This window comes from Cydia amplana, chromosome 16 (genome assembly GCF_948474715.1).
Source record: "Cydia amplana chromosome 16, ilCydAmpl1.1, whole genome shotgun sequence".
Lineage (NCBI taxonomy): Eukaryota > Metazoa > Arthropoda > Insecta > Lepidoptera > Tortricidae > Cydia > Cydia amplana.
In genome coordinates, this window is record NC_086084.1 from 2,130,899 (window position 1) to 2,145,460 (window position 14,562).

The following is a 14,562-nucleotide window of genomic DNA, read 5'->3' on the forward strand; positions in this document are numbered from 1 at the left end:
AATAACTTGACTTTTTATTCGAAAGACTAACGAAAGCAAAAACTACAGCAAAAACTAATATTACAAATGATTAGGGTTGACTACACAAAAGCCAGGTCCATTGGGGGGTTGCGCACCGATGTCGTGCCGAATCATGCGACACGTGTGTTCCTCCAGACGGTTACTGTTCACACTCTTGTGATATTTAGTTGGCACGTCGAATGGCGGCGAACTCCACAGTATTTCGGCCGCCGCGCTAGCCCGAGGCCATGCTCTGGAAAAACAACATGGTGAATGAAGATAGAAAATAGAAGTCTTCAGTGTTATTGTGCAAAAAAATGAGGGTAGGTATAAAATGCGATCTCATAAATATATGTAATAACATTTATAAGCATTTGTATAGCCCGCGTTTCGATGTAGATCCAAGCCAGGTGAGCTTCATATAAACATTCGTCTCATTGGCAGAATGTGCGCAGCTCACCCAACTGTACAGAGCTGTCCCGCCTTTTTGTGGAGAATTGTCGAAAATTACTAGAGTAACCCGTTTATAAAAATAATCATTTTAGAATAGAATAGAATATAATTTATTCGGAAGCACATACAATACATAATATGACAGAAAACACAAAATAAGATTAAGGGCCTACTGCAGCCGCGTCTGGCGCTTCGTTAACCACGCCCGCTAGTTCTTCCCTCCCCGCTAACACGCACACATGGAAACGCTTCGCGCCGCACGTGAAGTTTGTTTTACCTTTTAGCACCATCTAACGTTACAGAAGTTAACTACCATTATACGCGGTCGCTGCGGTCGGCCAGAAACTTAAATTCGGAAAAAATTTAAACAGATGGCGTTGTTACTTGTTCATAATAGCAAACAATAAAATAATTAATTCATAAACCTGCATATTTATTGTTGTTTTGGAAGATGTTAACAGCATAGAAGCAGCAGCGTAGATAGCATATAAGTTAAGAGTACCTATTGATAATAAGAAAATAGCACAAGAACAGAAAAGAGATTATTTTTCATAAAATATGATGAAAACTTGATTACGCTCACCTGACTTTTCGGTCACTAAATGCAAATTTCAACCTTATTGTTATGGGGTTACAATACCCCTGGGGTTGCAGGCGTCCATAGTCGTTATTATTATAAATGCTTTTGAACCCTCGAATTTTTCATAGGTACAGTCACCTGCAATAATATGTTACTCTTCGACGGCCGCAAAAATATGTGACACGCTCTTATGGCTCTACAAATAAGATCTAACACGATCTACCGCAAAACGGCCTTCGGTGTGTAACACATTATTGCAGCTGACTGTACTCGTATTCATTGTATAGGTAGGTATTAATATCTTTTATCCGATCGATTTGAATTTATTTGAAATAAATCACAGTGTTTAGTAATTATATGTTTTATTGAATAAGAGATTATTTAGGTATGTAAGGAATACAGGGTGCCTTTTTGAAACACTCATTTTTAGGGTTCCGTAGCCAAACGGCAAAAAACGGAACCCTTATAGATTCGTCATGTCTGTCTGTCTGTCTGTCCGTCTGTCCGTCCGTATGTCACAGCCACTTTTTTCCGAAACTATAAGAACTATACTGTTGAAACTTGGTAAGTAGATGTATTCTGTGAACCGCATTATATTTTCACACAAAAATAGAAAAAAAAAAATTGTTTTGGGGGTTCCCCATACTTAGAACAACTGAAACTCAAAAAAATTTTTTTTCATCAAACCCATACGTGTGGGGTATCTATGGATAGGTCTTCAAAAATGATATTGAGATTTCTAACATCATTTTTTTCTAAACTGAATAGTTTGCGCGAGAGACACTTCCAAATTGGTAAAATGTGTGTGTCCCCCCCCCCCCCCTGTAACTTCTAAAATAAGAGAATGATAAAACTAAAAAAAATATATGATGTACATTACCATGCAAACTTCCACCGAAAATTGGTTTGAACAAGATCTAGTAAGTAGTTTTTTTTTAATACGTCATAAATCCCCTAAATACGGAACCCTTCATGGGCGAGTCCGACTCGCACTTGGCCGCTTTTTCTGGATAATTTTGAATTTCAATTGTCAGGGGTGCCTACATTATTTTTTAATACATTTTACAACGACAACAAACAAAAGTTCAAATTCGCCGTATTTTTATTACCCGGGTCGATCGCAACAAAATAGAAAATCATGTTTTTCAAATCATGTTTATCTCAAATAACCAAAAAGTCAATGTGACTAGAACTTAAAAACGAACTGAATTATTTTAATATGTCGATTTTTCTTGGTGACCCAGGAGAATTTTTTTTTATCCCATACAAAAAGAGCGTCTCCCAATCGCGTATCGGTTTTGGTTTTTACTTATAAGTGTGAAAAATATATTCTACCATATACGAAGGATGTGTGTTTTTTCATGTTTTATGTGTCTTTTTGTACAATAAAGTGTTTTACTGCTACTAATATATCATATTAACGATTAACTAAAAAGGTATTTACATCTAATTTAACTGGTAAATTATTAAAGTCCGCTAAAATTCATATATATTCAAAAAATATTTGTTAATATGTCCCAAAATCATGGGTCATTTTTTAAGTCTCCTGACTTACCAAACATATCGCAACGAAGGCAAGGGTACAACGCAGCATCGTGAACCTAATAACGTAACGTTTCAGTTACTTTTTTAGTCGCCGACCATTTTATCCGAGGTACGAAAAGAGGTATTAGATCTATCCTGGGTCTAATATGTTATAAAAACATAGTTTTTTGAAAAATGTTCGTAGGTAGTACACAAAATTTACATTTTCTTTTAAATCTGATTTGGGTCATCGTTCTCCCTGGTGACTTTTCTGGTGACCCAAGAGACATCAATTTTATTATGACTCAGGAGACTTTTTTTCTATGCACTTTGATTTTTTTGATGCGCTAATTTTGTAATATAAAATAACTTTAAACTGCTGATATACTTATATCACTTTGCTGATGAGTGGAAGTGGAATTTAAACTTAATTTATTGTTCTCTCCCTTGACATTTTGGCATACATTTGACATGCTGCAGTGCACTCCTAACGTTAATAAAGACATAATTTTTAGAAAAAGCTTTAGGAAAACTCACTCTTGAGCTTAAAACGATTAAGTCCTTATCATATTATGTTAGATTTTTAGTACAGACCCCAAATCAGTGAAAATGTGTCTTAGCCAACTAAATTTGTCTCTGGGAAAAGTACGATATCCCTAAAAATTGTACGTACATTTCGCATTTTTCTGAAGGAACGGAATTCATAAATTGGGTTATTATTATTTTTTCAGATTATTTGATTGCATTGACATATCACCAAGATAGATAGAACATTTAAGTTACCAGAAGAAAAGCATTTGTGTTCTTTTATACAGTGTGGAAAAAGTAGGTTCGATTCCCGGGCGCGACTAAGCGAATTAAAAAAAAAACAACGTGTTGCATTCCGGGAGTGCCGACAGAAGTGAAAACTCAATGACTAGTCCAAAATGTCTGCAGTACTATGTATAATTGACCCATCCTCCTTTCTATTGAAAACTTTTGGTTCCGAAATTGCTGGTCAGTGAGCTTGTTTAAAATTCGAAATTCAAATTTATAGCGTTAATTGTTTAAAATTCGAATAGAAATTGTAAAGTTACCTTGCAGACCTCGCATCTAAATATATTTGGTCATGATATTTTGAGTTTTATTCACCAGTACTAGAGTTCACTTTTATTAGCGATTTCATCAAGATGTAGCTTTATTGAATTATATTTGAGTGATATAAAGTTATAATACTGTGAGATCCTCGTATTTCAGCCCGTACAAGATTATAACCTTTTTCATGTAATGTCATTGAGTTTTTCTTTATTGATTTAAATGCCATCTAAACCTTACGGTCACATGATCGCCTTACGCTGTCTCGAGTTTATCATTTTTTCCCCACCTCAAAAAGTGCCTAGCGCCGCTAAAGAAGTTTTCACTTCAAAAATCTTTGAATGCAGTTGTTTGTTTAAAAAACAATAATGTTTCATTTAAGTAAAATGAGCAAACTTAAGGTTTAAGGCACTTTCCCTCCAGGGCCCATAATTTTTTTCCACCCGGTAGTAGGCAACTATTTTTTTCGACTAAATGAAGTTTTATTAGATAAATCGTTGATCACATGGTTCGTTTCACACATCACATCAAATCGTTTGTCATCACAATCAAAATTTGTCAAAAGTAATGAAATTTATGCCAAAAAAACATAAATAAAACATATAAATTCAACAATTTTTTTTAATAAAAATCTTTCTCGATGATATAAAAAAGAACATCGACAAATTATGTTCAAAGAATTAATATCAAAACAGATGTCATAATTAGGATTGGCTACTTTAAGAAAGGGACAGAGAGATTTAATCCTCTCGCTCTGCACGTTTTTCTCATTCCTCCTTGTCAAGCCAAAATAAACTATAAAATGATAGTAACACAGTACATTGTAATATTCACTTTTTCCACGGTATCATGTCATTGTAAATTACTTATGTGAAATTGTAGTGGCGTGCGACTTTCAAACCGGAGGTCACGGGTTCGAACCCCGGCCCGTGCAAGTGAGTTTTTGTAAGTAGGGACCTTTTTTAGTGGTACTTAAATATAATAACTTTTCGTATTATTGAAATAAAATATTTTATTCAAACTTAATAATATAATAATTCAAACGAATAATATCTATTAGTTTTTAATATTTATTCAATTATTTTAAATTATTTGAGCATGAAAAATACTAAATAATTTTTATCATTACAATAGAAAAAAGCAAAAAATATATTCTTATAGATATTTTATTTTCAAACAAAAATAAAGCAAAAAGTTACGGTTAGATTCTGATGGCTAAATACCAAACAGCTACCGATACATTTCCATATCTGTCGAAATTTCCTAACCCGTTGTAACTGACAAAGAGTATAGATTTCGACGTAGCATGACGTAGCTAAGCAAACACGCACACATGCGTAACGTATAGGCCTGTAAGAAGGCACCATCATAGGTTTACCTCCGATTCCGTTACTACTCAATGGAGTTACGACTCAACGTTTATTGGATATTAAAATTTTACGTAATTCGGAGCGCTGCGCGAAGTGACATAGGTCTTACCTCTTTGAGGCACGACGGCCATCTAACATTACTGGCATAAAGGATGCATTTATGACTTTGACGCATGACGGAAAGAGAAACCGAACTGCGTAAAATGGGCGTTTGCTGTTGAATTCATAAAATCAAAAATCGATAATAAATCCATCGGTAAAGGATAATAAGTTAATATTTAGTTCTTTGAAAGTTAAGACGAGATGAAAACCTTTGCTGTAAGGTGGATTGTGCTGGATATGGATGTGTTTTCTAGTTGCACGAAGCTAAAACCGAAAAATGAACACGTAAGTTTGGATTTATTTTCTATCGAGAAAATTTTAAGCATTCGTGTTTCGACTACTACGAAATCACTTATCATATAGTCAAGAAACATATATCCGAAAATCACTACTGTTTGTTTCCGGGGCTAGCCACTGCCACGTTTCTAAGATCCTGTTATTTTTCGATGCACGGCCTTAAAGTGCCACGAAATGGCCTCATCTCAGCATGTTGCTGGTGGCTTCCAGCGCTGGTCTTCCGATGACACGATTTTCAGACAGTAATACATAAATGTCTTAATAACCTGCTAATCATGTTCCTGTCGTCGACATGCTCGCCCCACTGGCAGGCCTCGCCGCCGAGGATGTTCTCGGCCAAAGATTTGTCGTTCACCATGGCGTACGGGTCCGTGTTATTATAGTAATCGACCCAGCTCTTCTGCAATTTGTCGAGGTACCACGGGGCGGATAATATCACTTTTTTGCCGGCTTTTAAGACCTTGAAATTTAAGTTTAGATAGTTAAGTTTTAGTATCAGAGAAATATGTTTTTATATCCTAGAATATAGTAGTAAGTAGTTGGGTGGTAGAAGTAATAGTAGTTTAGCCAATAAAATATTTTTTTATGACGAATACACTATACTTACCTAGAACAGATAAATATCTTTTAAACTCAGATACGAACCATGTAGTAAAATAATATAGTTATATACCTTGTTGACAGTGTTTTTGCCGTGATCATCATATTCTTCATTGCCTCTAATGGGTTCTGATTGCCAGACTTGAACGGGCGTACTCGCCGGTAAGGACGACACGTTCGCGAATACTTCCTGAAAGCATATAAGCATATAACAATACACTGTGTCATTGTCAGGTTTATTTTTAAAAATCTACCCTCCTTTCTTAAGCCCTGACGTTGTAAGCGTCAATCCGCTACAGGCGGCGGACCGTGTTTATATGCCGTTGTCACTTGTCGTGCGTGTTCTAAAAAAAGTTAAAAACAAACCTACAGGTCACAAAGCACAGTTAAGAGTTATTACTGTTATTAGTACCTATAGTCTGCTTTTCCTCGGACCATAAAGGGATGAACAATCTTCAAATTTAACGTTCGTGCTACCAGCCCGACAGACGGCTTACCGCGAAAAAAAAATCCGTATTTCGTTATCCGCCTCCAAGTGATATCTCACTTGATAACAAAATTTCTATTTTCGAATTTTAATATGAAAACTTAATAAATGTTTGTATTGTAAACTTGCCTCCCACACGATAGGTTGTGACCTACTGCCAAGCAGTTGGAACAGCCTGTCCACGAACATGGGGAACAAGTCCGTGATGGTCATGTTGTGCTCTTTTAGATACGCCAGAATTGCCGGACTGGACTCCCTGGTAAGAAAATAATAAGATCAGTTGGAACAAGTGAGTCCCTAAAGCCACATTATTACGCTGATTAAGAAATAAGAGACAAATAAGGAACTTCCACTGTGGCATTAATTACTAACTTTAAATTACATACTTACAGGTCACTACCGTCACGCAAAAGCCAATTCTTGAAAATACATCCTCAGTAGTAGTGCCATAATAATCGCGTCATTTAAATAAAATAACTTAAATCCAGTAACTTTAATGCCATACGATAAATAAATAACTCTAATAGACGTATTTAAGTACGTCCCAAATAATTATCTTAGTGCGGTTTGAGGCATGGTTAGCAATAATGTGGAAAGCAGTCAGAGTCACTGCACGCCCAATAAGGACGTGAAAGATATTAGTGTATACAGCGGACTGCCTTCTGACTTCGTGATTACGGCTCAGTATCCAACAAGGTTCACGAGGACACGCGACACGATAGGCGTGGCATTCAAAGGGATAATGACAGCTTCTACGGATAATGTCACTCACCAACACTCCGTATTGACCTCATCCCTGCCAACATGGAAGTAATTATCCAAGTAATGAACAAGTCCTGCACTTCCTTGATCAGGTCTCCGAGCAGCTCGTACGTGGAGTTGTGAATGGGGTTCAAAGCCGCACTCATGGTGGTACCGGTCTACTTATCTAAGGCACGTCAATACGAGCTCGAGGTGCGATGCCGCATGCCGCCCAGGTAAGGGCGTGACCTGTTATATGCTGTCACTCACCAACAGTTCGTGTTGACTTCGTCTCCACCGACATGGAAGTATTTGTCCGGGAACAAGTCCTGCACTTCCTTGATCAGGTCTCCGAGCAGCTCGTACGTGGAGTTGAGAATGGGGTTCAAGGCCCCACTTGTAGTCGAGTCATTCCACTGGTCGGGGCACGTCAACACAAGCTCGGGGTGTGACGCCCCCCAGGACACGGTGTGACCTGTTTGATAAATTATTTCAAATAAGTTTAAGGCTTTGTCAACTTGGCAAAGTTACATTTAGACTACCTAACAAATTTGGATCCCCATCACCAGAAAGATAGCTAGAGTTTAAGCGGAATGAGAAGAGTCGTGGAATGTATGGGGCCCAATACATTCCACAACTCTTCTCTTTCCGAACAGACTCTATGTAAATTAAAAGTATTAAAACTGATAAACTGATATTCAATAATACCTGGAACATCAAACTCGGGTATCACCCGAATGCCGCGCTCGCGGGCATATTTCAATACGAGCACGATATCAGCCTTCGAATACACCATCGTAGGATAATACGCTCCATGCTCGCTGAAAAAAGGTACCTACTTTTTAAGAGATGTCCAATACCATAGAGAAATATAATGCCAATACTAAAGGAATTTGTAAATTGTAATGTATATGAAATGAACCCTAGTAAATGACGTCACACAGTTTGCGAAGCGTGCGACGATACGGGGCAGAACCGGAGAATCCCTTCTACTAACCTTAATTCCGGAAACTTCTTGCTCTGATACGGGAAGCTGTCGTCATCGATGATGTGCCAATGGAAGACGTTCATCTTGTTCATCTCCATGGCGTCCAGGGTCAGCAGGATGTTCTGCAGCGAGATGTAGTGCCGTGAAGTGTCCAGGAGCAGGCCGCGGTGCGAGTAACGAGGGTAGTCGTATATCTCCGTTGCATTTACTAGTATTCTCTACAAATAATAAGTATTAACTCAGGTCCTGGTAGAAACAAAAAAAACTCTACAAGTTTTTTAAATTATAAACTGACCGGCGATTGACCTTACTTACTTAATGGATACCTACGGTTCAGTGATTATGGGAATAGCCTATTAATTCTACTCTTGCTTTAATGTCATATTTGTCAGGTCAAAGTTTTCTTTAATATTGGCAATTTCCATTTTGCACCCATCTCATTACCATGATCCAGCTCTCCCTCACCCTTGGTTAGTAATTCCTGTCCTTAAAATCTTACCTTGTAGTCATCAGAGAAATAGAACGAGTGCAGGACAGTCTGAAGCCCTCGCAGAATGCCCCATATGGAACCGCTTTTCAGAGTAGACACCTCTGCTATTGTGAGGTTATCTGGAAAATGAAAATCAATATTGAATTACATGATTATTTAGCTTTTCAGTCAGTTATTGAACTTATTGAATATAATAAGACTGTATTTTATTATTATTTTATTTCGTACCTAACTGTAACTAACTATAGGTATTCATTTCTTATACATGTGTACTCGTATTGAAATACTTTTAGCAAATTTTAAACATAAGTAGGTAAATATAAATGTTATTGAATTGCTTTCAATGCGATAAGAGCTTGTTGACCTAAAATGCATTAAGTATATTTTCCTCGTGCTAGCTAAGTGGGTTGGTATTTATACTATTTATGCTAATCATAACTTAATAAGTACCTACGTGCTAAATGTACGTTTCTGCATTTTTTTTCTGATTGCATAAACATTTTAGTCATAGGTAGACAACAAAATAAGGTAGACTCTGTCCGGAAAGAGAAGAGTCGTGGAATGTTTTGGGCCCAATACATTCCACGACTCTTCTCTTTCCGAACAAACTCTACCTATTATAAGTATAGGTCGGTAGGCGGAACGGGAGCGAATCAAGGACGGAGCAAGAAAGAAAAAGAATTAGAAACACAATATTCGTGAAAATCGCAATACGCACAGCTTTCATCCATCCCGTAATGCGGGTAGTCTTCACACGGCGCTGTCAGGTCGATGTGCAGCTCGCCGAGCCTGCCTCCTGACTTGTGCGGGCGAGCATGCTCGAGTGCAAGTTGGCTCTGCCGCGCGTACACGTGCGAGTAGCGCGATAACACGCTGGAGAGGAGCGAGCAGGTCACGCCGACTACCTAAAGTCGATATTTTTTATGAAATTTGTACCAGTGAGCATGGTTTGGACCAGGGATGTTACAGAGCTCCGTTTCCGTTTCCGTTAAGTCGGAACTTCCGTTTGGTATTACACATCCGTTTCTGTTCCGGTTCTGTTACTTTTGAAACGGAAGTTATATCGGATGTCAATGCTTAGCGCGGCAGCGGGACATGAGCGGTGTACATCAAAAACAAGCAGGTTTATACCAGTCATTCGCTCATAGCCTCGCTTGCCACGTGCTGCAGTAGGGTTTATCCGTGTTTTCGAATTTAAAGTACCTATTCGTATGTGTTGTGTTGTGTAATGTATACCTACTGATAGTACTGACTCAGGCTCCGGTTCTGGTTCCGGTTCCGTTTTCGGTTCCGATTCCGTTTCTGGTTCCGATAAACTAAATTTAAAACATCTGGTTCCGCTTTCGGTTCCGATAAAACCACATCCGTTATATCCCTGGTTTGGACTGAGTCTTAGACTCTAAAGCTAATGCTATACCCATACACTGTTGCGGGGATACATGCGAAACTCATACAATACGTGCCCGCAGGAACTACTATGGTCGTTTCTCAAAAAATTGGCACCGCCACCTGTCAATAGGTTTATGTTAGAACTTTTTTTTCATTATGTATAATTTTTATATATAAAATTTTAACACATATTTAGAGAGACTTTTTACACAGAGGCCTAATACTTTGAAAAAGATTTAATAAATATTGATTACAAAAAAATATATTGTAACTACGTTTATCCGCTAACCTGTCGTGCCCCAACGCGAGGTACTGATGTTCCGAGCTATGAAAACCACATAAATTATTGACTTAATTTAACGTCATTGCCGGATTTTATTAACATATATCCTTAACTTTTAAAGTATTACTATCGCATAACAATATTATGCTTATATTTTAAGTTATTCGGCTTCAAAGTTTATCCAAGGCAATTTTTGACATTCACCTGTCGCGTCACGTTCACGACGATTGTATAACCCCCACCGCACCTTTCCCGTCTCACTCCGCACGAGCCGAAGGCGTCAGTCATCAGCTATCTCCTGGTAGGACGAAGCACAATAACCACGTGGTTATTGTGCTCCGCAAATAAAACACAAACGACAAAGTATCGGAAATTGGAGTTTGTAATGGGTAAGTACTCTTTATCCTGGCGTGGATATCTTGCTAATTGGGTAACCTATCGCATTACTATTATGTAACGTAATCAATAGTTTAGTTTTATATGCCTAAGTATGGAGTTCATCAAGCTAATACATTTTGTGTATTCGCGATATAACTGCAATTTTCCCCATCACCTGCATATCGTTCACCTGGCTAAAACTGCCAGGTGGATGAGATTTTATGGCAGGTTAATGTCACTGATACCACAACTAATACTCGTAACTATATAATTGTATAGCGGTTATATCGCTTTTGTGTGGTAATTTAGGAATAAAAACTATCCTGTCTGTTAAAGCTACATATTATTCAAATTTGTGTACTTTTGTCTTACGTCTCGTTAACCTGTCCAAAAAAGTCAGGTGAATGATGCAATAGCAGGTGAATGTAGCGTCATTCACTTGCCATATGACAGGTGAACGATAACTATTTTAAATCCACGTTACATATACTCAAACAGTGATTAAGTAAATTTGTGACGTCCCATAGGAAAAGGTACCTTATGAGGGTTTTTAATTTTAGACATATTAAAATATTTTGTACAAAGGTGAAAACATGCTCAATTCTTTTATTGTGTGATGAGATGAGAGAGAGAGGTCAGTTCTGATAACGGGATCCATGAAGAATCGAGGGAACTCCTCAAATCTTAAAGGCATACATATAGTGATTTTTGTGTTATTATTTACAAATCAAGCATATACATTCAGAAAAGTGACATTTGATGAAGTGGAACTGCTGATGAAGATCAGAACGTAACTCTTCAACGACGCATAATTCACGTTTGGCGATTTGTCCTCTTCGTTATGTTTGTTACGCAAGTTAAGTTTTTAAGCCACATTTTTGTCAAGCTCGAGTTCTGATGATGGGATCCATGAGAAATCGAGGGAACTCCTCAAATCTTAAAAGCATGCGTATAGAGACTTGGATTTTCATCAGAAAATCAAGCATTTTCATTAAAAACTGTCGCATTTGATGAAGTGGAACTGCTGATGATGATCAGAACAGAACTCTTCAACGACGCATAGTACACGTTTGGCGATTTCGATTTCGACTTGGACTGGGACTGGGGCTGGGACCCGAACCCATATACACATATCGGTACATGGCGGGAAGAATTTTAAGATCAATTTTCTTCAATTTTGTACTAAATCAGAAACTACACGATCCCCAAGAATATGATTTCTCTATATAGGGTACCTACTGCTCTCCAAGGACGTGTTGGATGACCAAAACAGCGTATGCCTATGATGCACCAAGTCTATTCCACTTGTACTACGAGGGTTCAGCATCAGCTCTATCTTGGGTTCTGCTCTCCCAAGTGCTCATCAAGACGTGTCGGATGACCAAAACAGCGTGTGCCTATGTTGCATCAAACCTGAGTTCCACTAGGTACTGCGAGGGTTCAGCATCAGCTCTATCTTGGGTACTGCCCTCCCAAGTCCTCATCAAGACGTGTCGAATGACCAAAACAGCGTGTGTCTATGTTGCATCAAACCTAAGTTCCAGTAGGTACTGTGAGGGTTCAGCATCAGCTCTGTCTTGGGTACTGCTCTTCCAAGTGCTCATCAAGACGTGTCGAATGACCAAAACAGCGTGTGTCTATGTTGCACCAAACTTGAGTTCCACTAGGTACTGCGAGGGTTCAGCATCAGCTCTATCTTAGGTACCGCTTTTCCAATTGCTCATCAAGACGTGTCGAATGACTAAAACAGCGTGTGTCTATGTTGCATCAAACCTGAGTTCCAGTAGGTACTGCGAGGGTTCAGCATCAGCTCTATCTTGGATACTGCTCTCCCAAGTACTCATCAAGACGTGTCGAATGACTAAAACAGCGTGTGTCTATGTTGCATCAAACCTGAGTTCCAGTAGGTACTGCGAGGGTTCAGCATCAGCTCTATCTTGGATACTGCTCTCCCAAGTACTCATCAAGACGTGTCGAATGACCAAAACAGCGTGTGTCTATGTTGCACCAAACCTGAGTTCCACTAGGTACTGCGAGGGTTCAGCATCAGCTCTATCTTGGGTACTGCTCTCCCAAGTGCTCATCAAGACGTGTCGAATGACCAAAACAGCGTGTGTCTATGTTGCACCAAACCTGAGTTCCACTAGGTACTGCGAGGGTTCATCATCAGCTCTATCTTGGGTACTGCTCTTCCAAGTGCTCATCAAGACGTGTTGGATGACCAAAACAGCGTGTGTCTATGTTGCAAAAAACCTGAGTTCCACTAGGTACTGCGAGAGTTCAGCATCAGCTCTATCTTGGGTACTGCTCTTCCAAGTGCTCATCAAGACGTGTTGGATGACCAAAATAGCGTGTGCCTAAGTTGCACCAAACCTGAGTTCCACTAGGTACTGCGATGGTCCAGCATCAGCGCTATCTTGGGTACTGCTCTCCCAAGTGCTCATCAAGACGAGTTGGATGACCAAAACAGCATGTGTATACGTTGCACCAAACCTGAGTTCCACTAGGTACTGCCAGGGTGACAGCAAGTTTGAATGTTACTTATTCAGAGAAACTTATTGTTAAATTGGGAATCGTATCGAAGGTGAGGTGGGTCAGAATCCAAAATTTTAACATACTATTGTAATCATCGTATTGGACAATAAGGTCCCTTTTTATAGAAAATGACACATTTATCGATTATTTTTAGAAGGCATTGAAAATGATGTGATGGACAGGTGAATGACACTCAGTTCAGGTGAATGATGACAAGAAACCAGGTTAACGGCAACGGACACAGGTTAATGGAGCCTCTCGATAACCTCGATATTTTCAGTGGAATTTGTACTTATTTCTCGATAACCTGCTTCTACTATCGATAACCTGGGGACAAAATATCTTTCACCTGTCCTTGATGTCATTCACCTGAATTTTCAAACGCCTATATCTTCTAAACTAATTGAAGGAATTGCTTCCCTTCCACATTTTCTAATAGTTTAAGTTGCCTTTTAACGATCTCAATAAAAAAAATGCGAAAATGCATAATTTTTGAAAAACAATAATTTTAACCTGGCGGTGCCAACTTTTTGAGAAACGACCTTATATAATCTGTGTCGCAGGGTACAAATGAATCGTTTAATTCTCATCTGTCTTCGGAAGTTACATTTGGGAAAGAAAAAAAATCGCACTTTTCCCACGAACACAAAATATTTTACCTTAATTTGGAATCGCCTATGGTCGAACGTAAGCACCGTGTTTGTCTTCACTTGGTGTTGCGGTTTTGGCCACACCTCCCCTTTAGTAGCCGGGTAATGGGACCCAGCGATCACAAGAGCCCATATAGCGGCAAATATGTTTAAAAATATTATACAATTCATGGCGGTGTATTTGGTACACCTCCCCGCGGGCCGACGTACGTTCAACTGAGGAAATGAATCAATCGAATGTTATTGTACATCCTTATTTAAACAGATAAGCATAACATGCGTTTAATAGCTTGTTATAAACAGAGGAATGTATATGTCATATACAATAACGCGATAAATAAGCTTTAAGGCTTGGCCAAACACATATTAGCGCGACGCAGCGCCGCGTGATGCCTGTTCAAACAGAGCGCGCGCGGATCGCGCTCTCAACACGCCCTCATAGCGCGCGCGAACGCGGCGGGGCCGCGCGCCACCGCTCGCTGTCTAAGGTCCGATCCGACTGATGTGACCCAGCGCGAGGCGCGACAGAAGCGGGGCGTGATACCGGCGGGACGCAGTGTGTTTGACGTCGGTAACCTGTTAGCATGTGCCGCGGTCGCGCGGCGCAGACGCGGCGCTGCG

At 39.2% G+C, this 14,562-nt stretch overlaps 1 protein-coding gene across 1 annotated transcript; it reads right to left on the bottom strand.

Annotated features, from left to right (window-relative positions):
- Positions 1-38: 38 nt before the first annotated feature.
- LOC134655390 (beta-hexosaminidase subunit beta-like) lies at positions 39-14,204 on the bottom strand. The gene is made up of 10 exons (XM_063510848.1): positions 13,951-14,204; positions 9,425-9,611; positions 8,716-8,825; positions 8,226-8,434; positions 7,937-8,049; positions 7,499-7,703; positions 6,613-6,743; positions 6,074-6,186; positions 5,667-5,860; positions 39-253 (listed from the first exon to the last, which is right to left on the bottom strand). The coding sequence occupies exons 1-10, from the start codon at positions 14,110-14,112 to the stop codon at positions 61-63; spliced, it is 1,617 nt and encodes a 538-aa protein (XP_063366918.1). The 5' UTR covers positions 14,113-14,204; the 3' UTR covers positions 39-60.
- Positions 14,205-14,562: the final 358 nt, after the last annotated feature.

Coding starts and splice junctions, on each gene's coding strand:
- LOC134655390 (XM_063510848.1), bottom strand. CDS start 14,112: ATGAATTGTATAATATTTTTAAACATATTTGCCGCTATATGGGCTCTT. Junction 8,826..9,424: donor TTACGGGATGGATGAAAGCT/GTGCGTATTGCG, acceptor TTCATTTTCCAG/ATAACCTCACAATAGCAGAG. Junction 5,861..6,073: donor GCAAAAACACTGTCAACAAG/GTATATAACTAT, acceptor TTAAATTTCAAG/GTCTTAAAAGCCGGCAAAAA.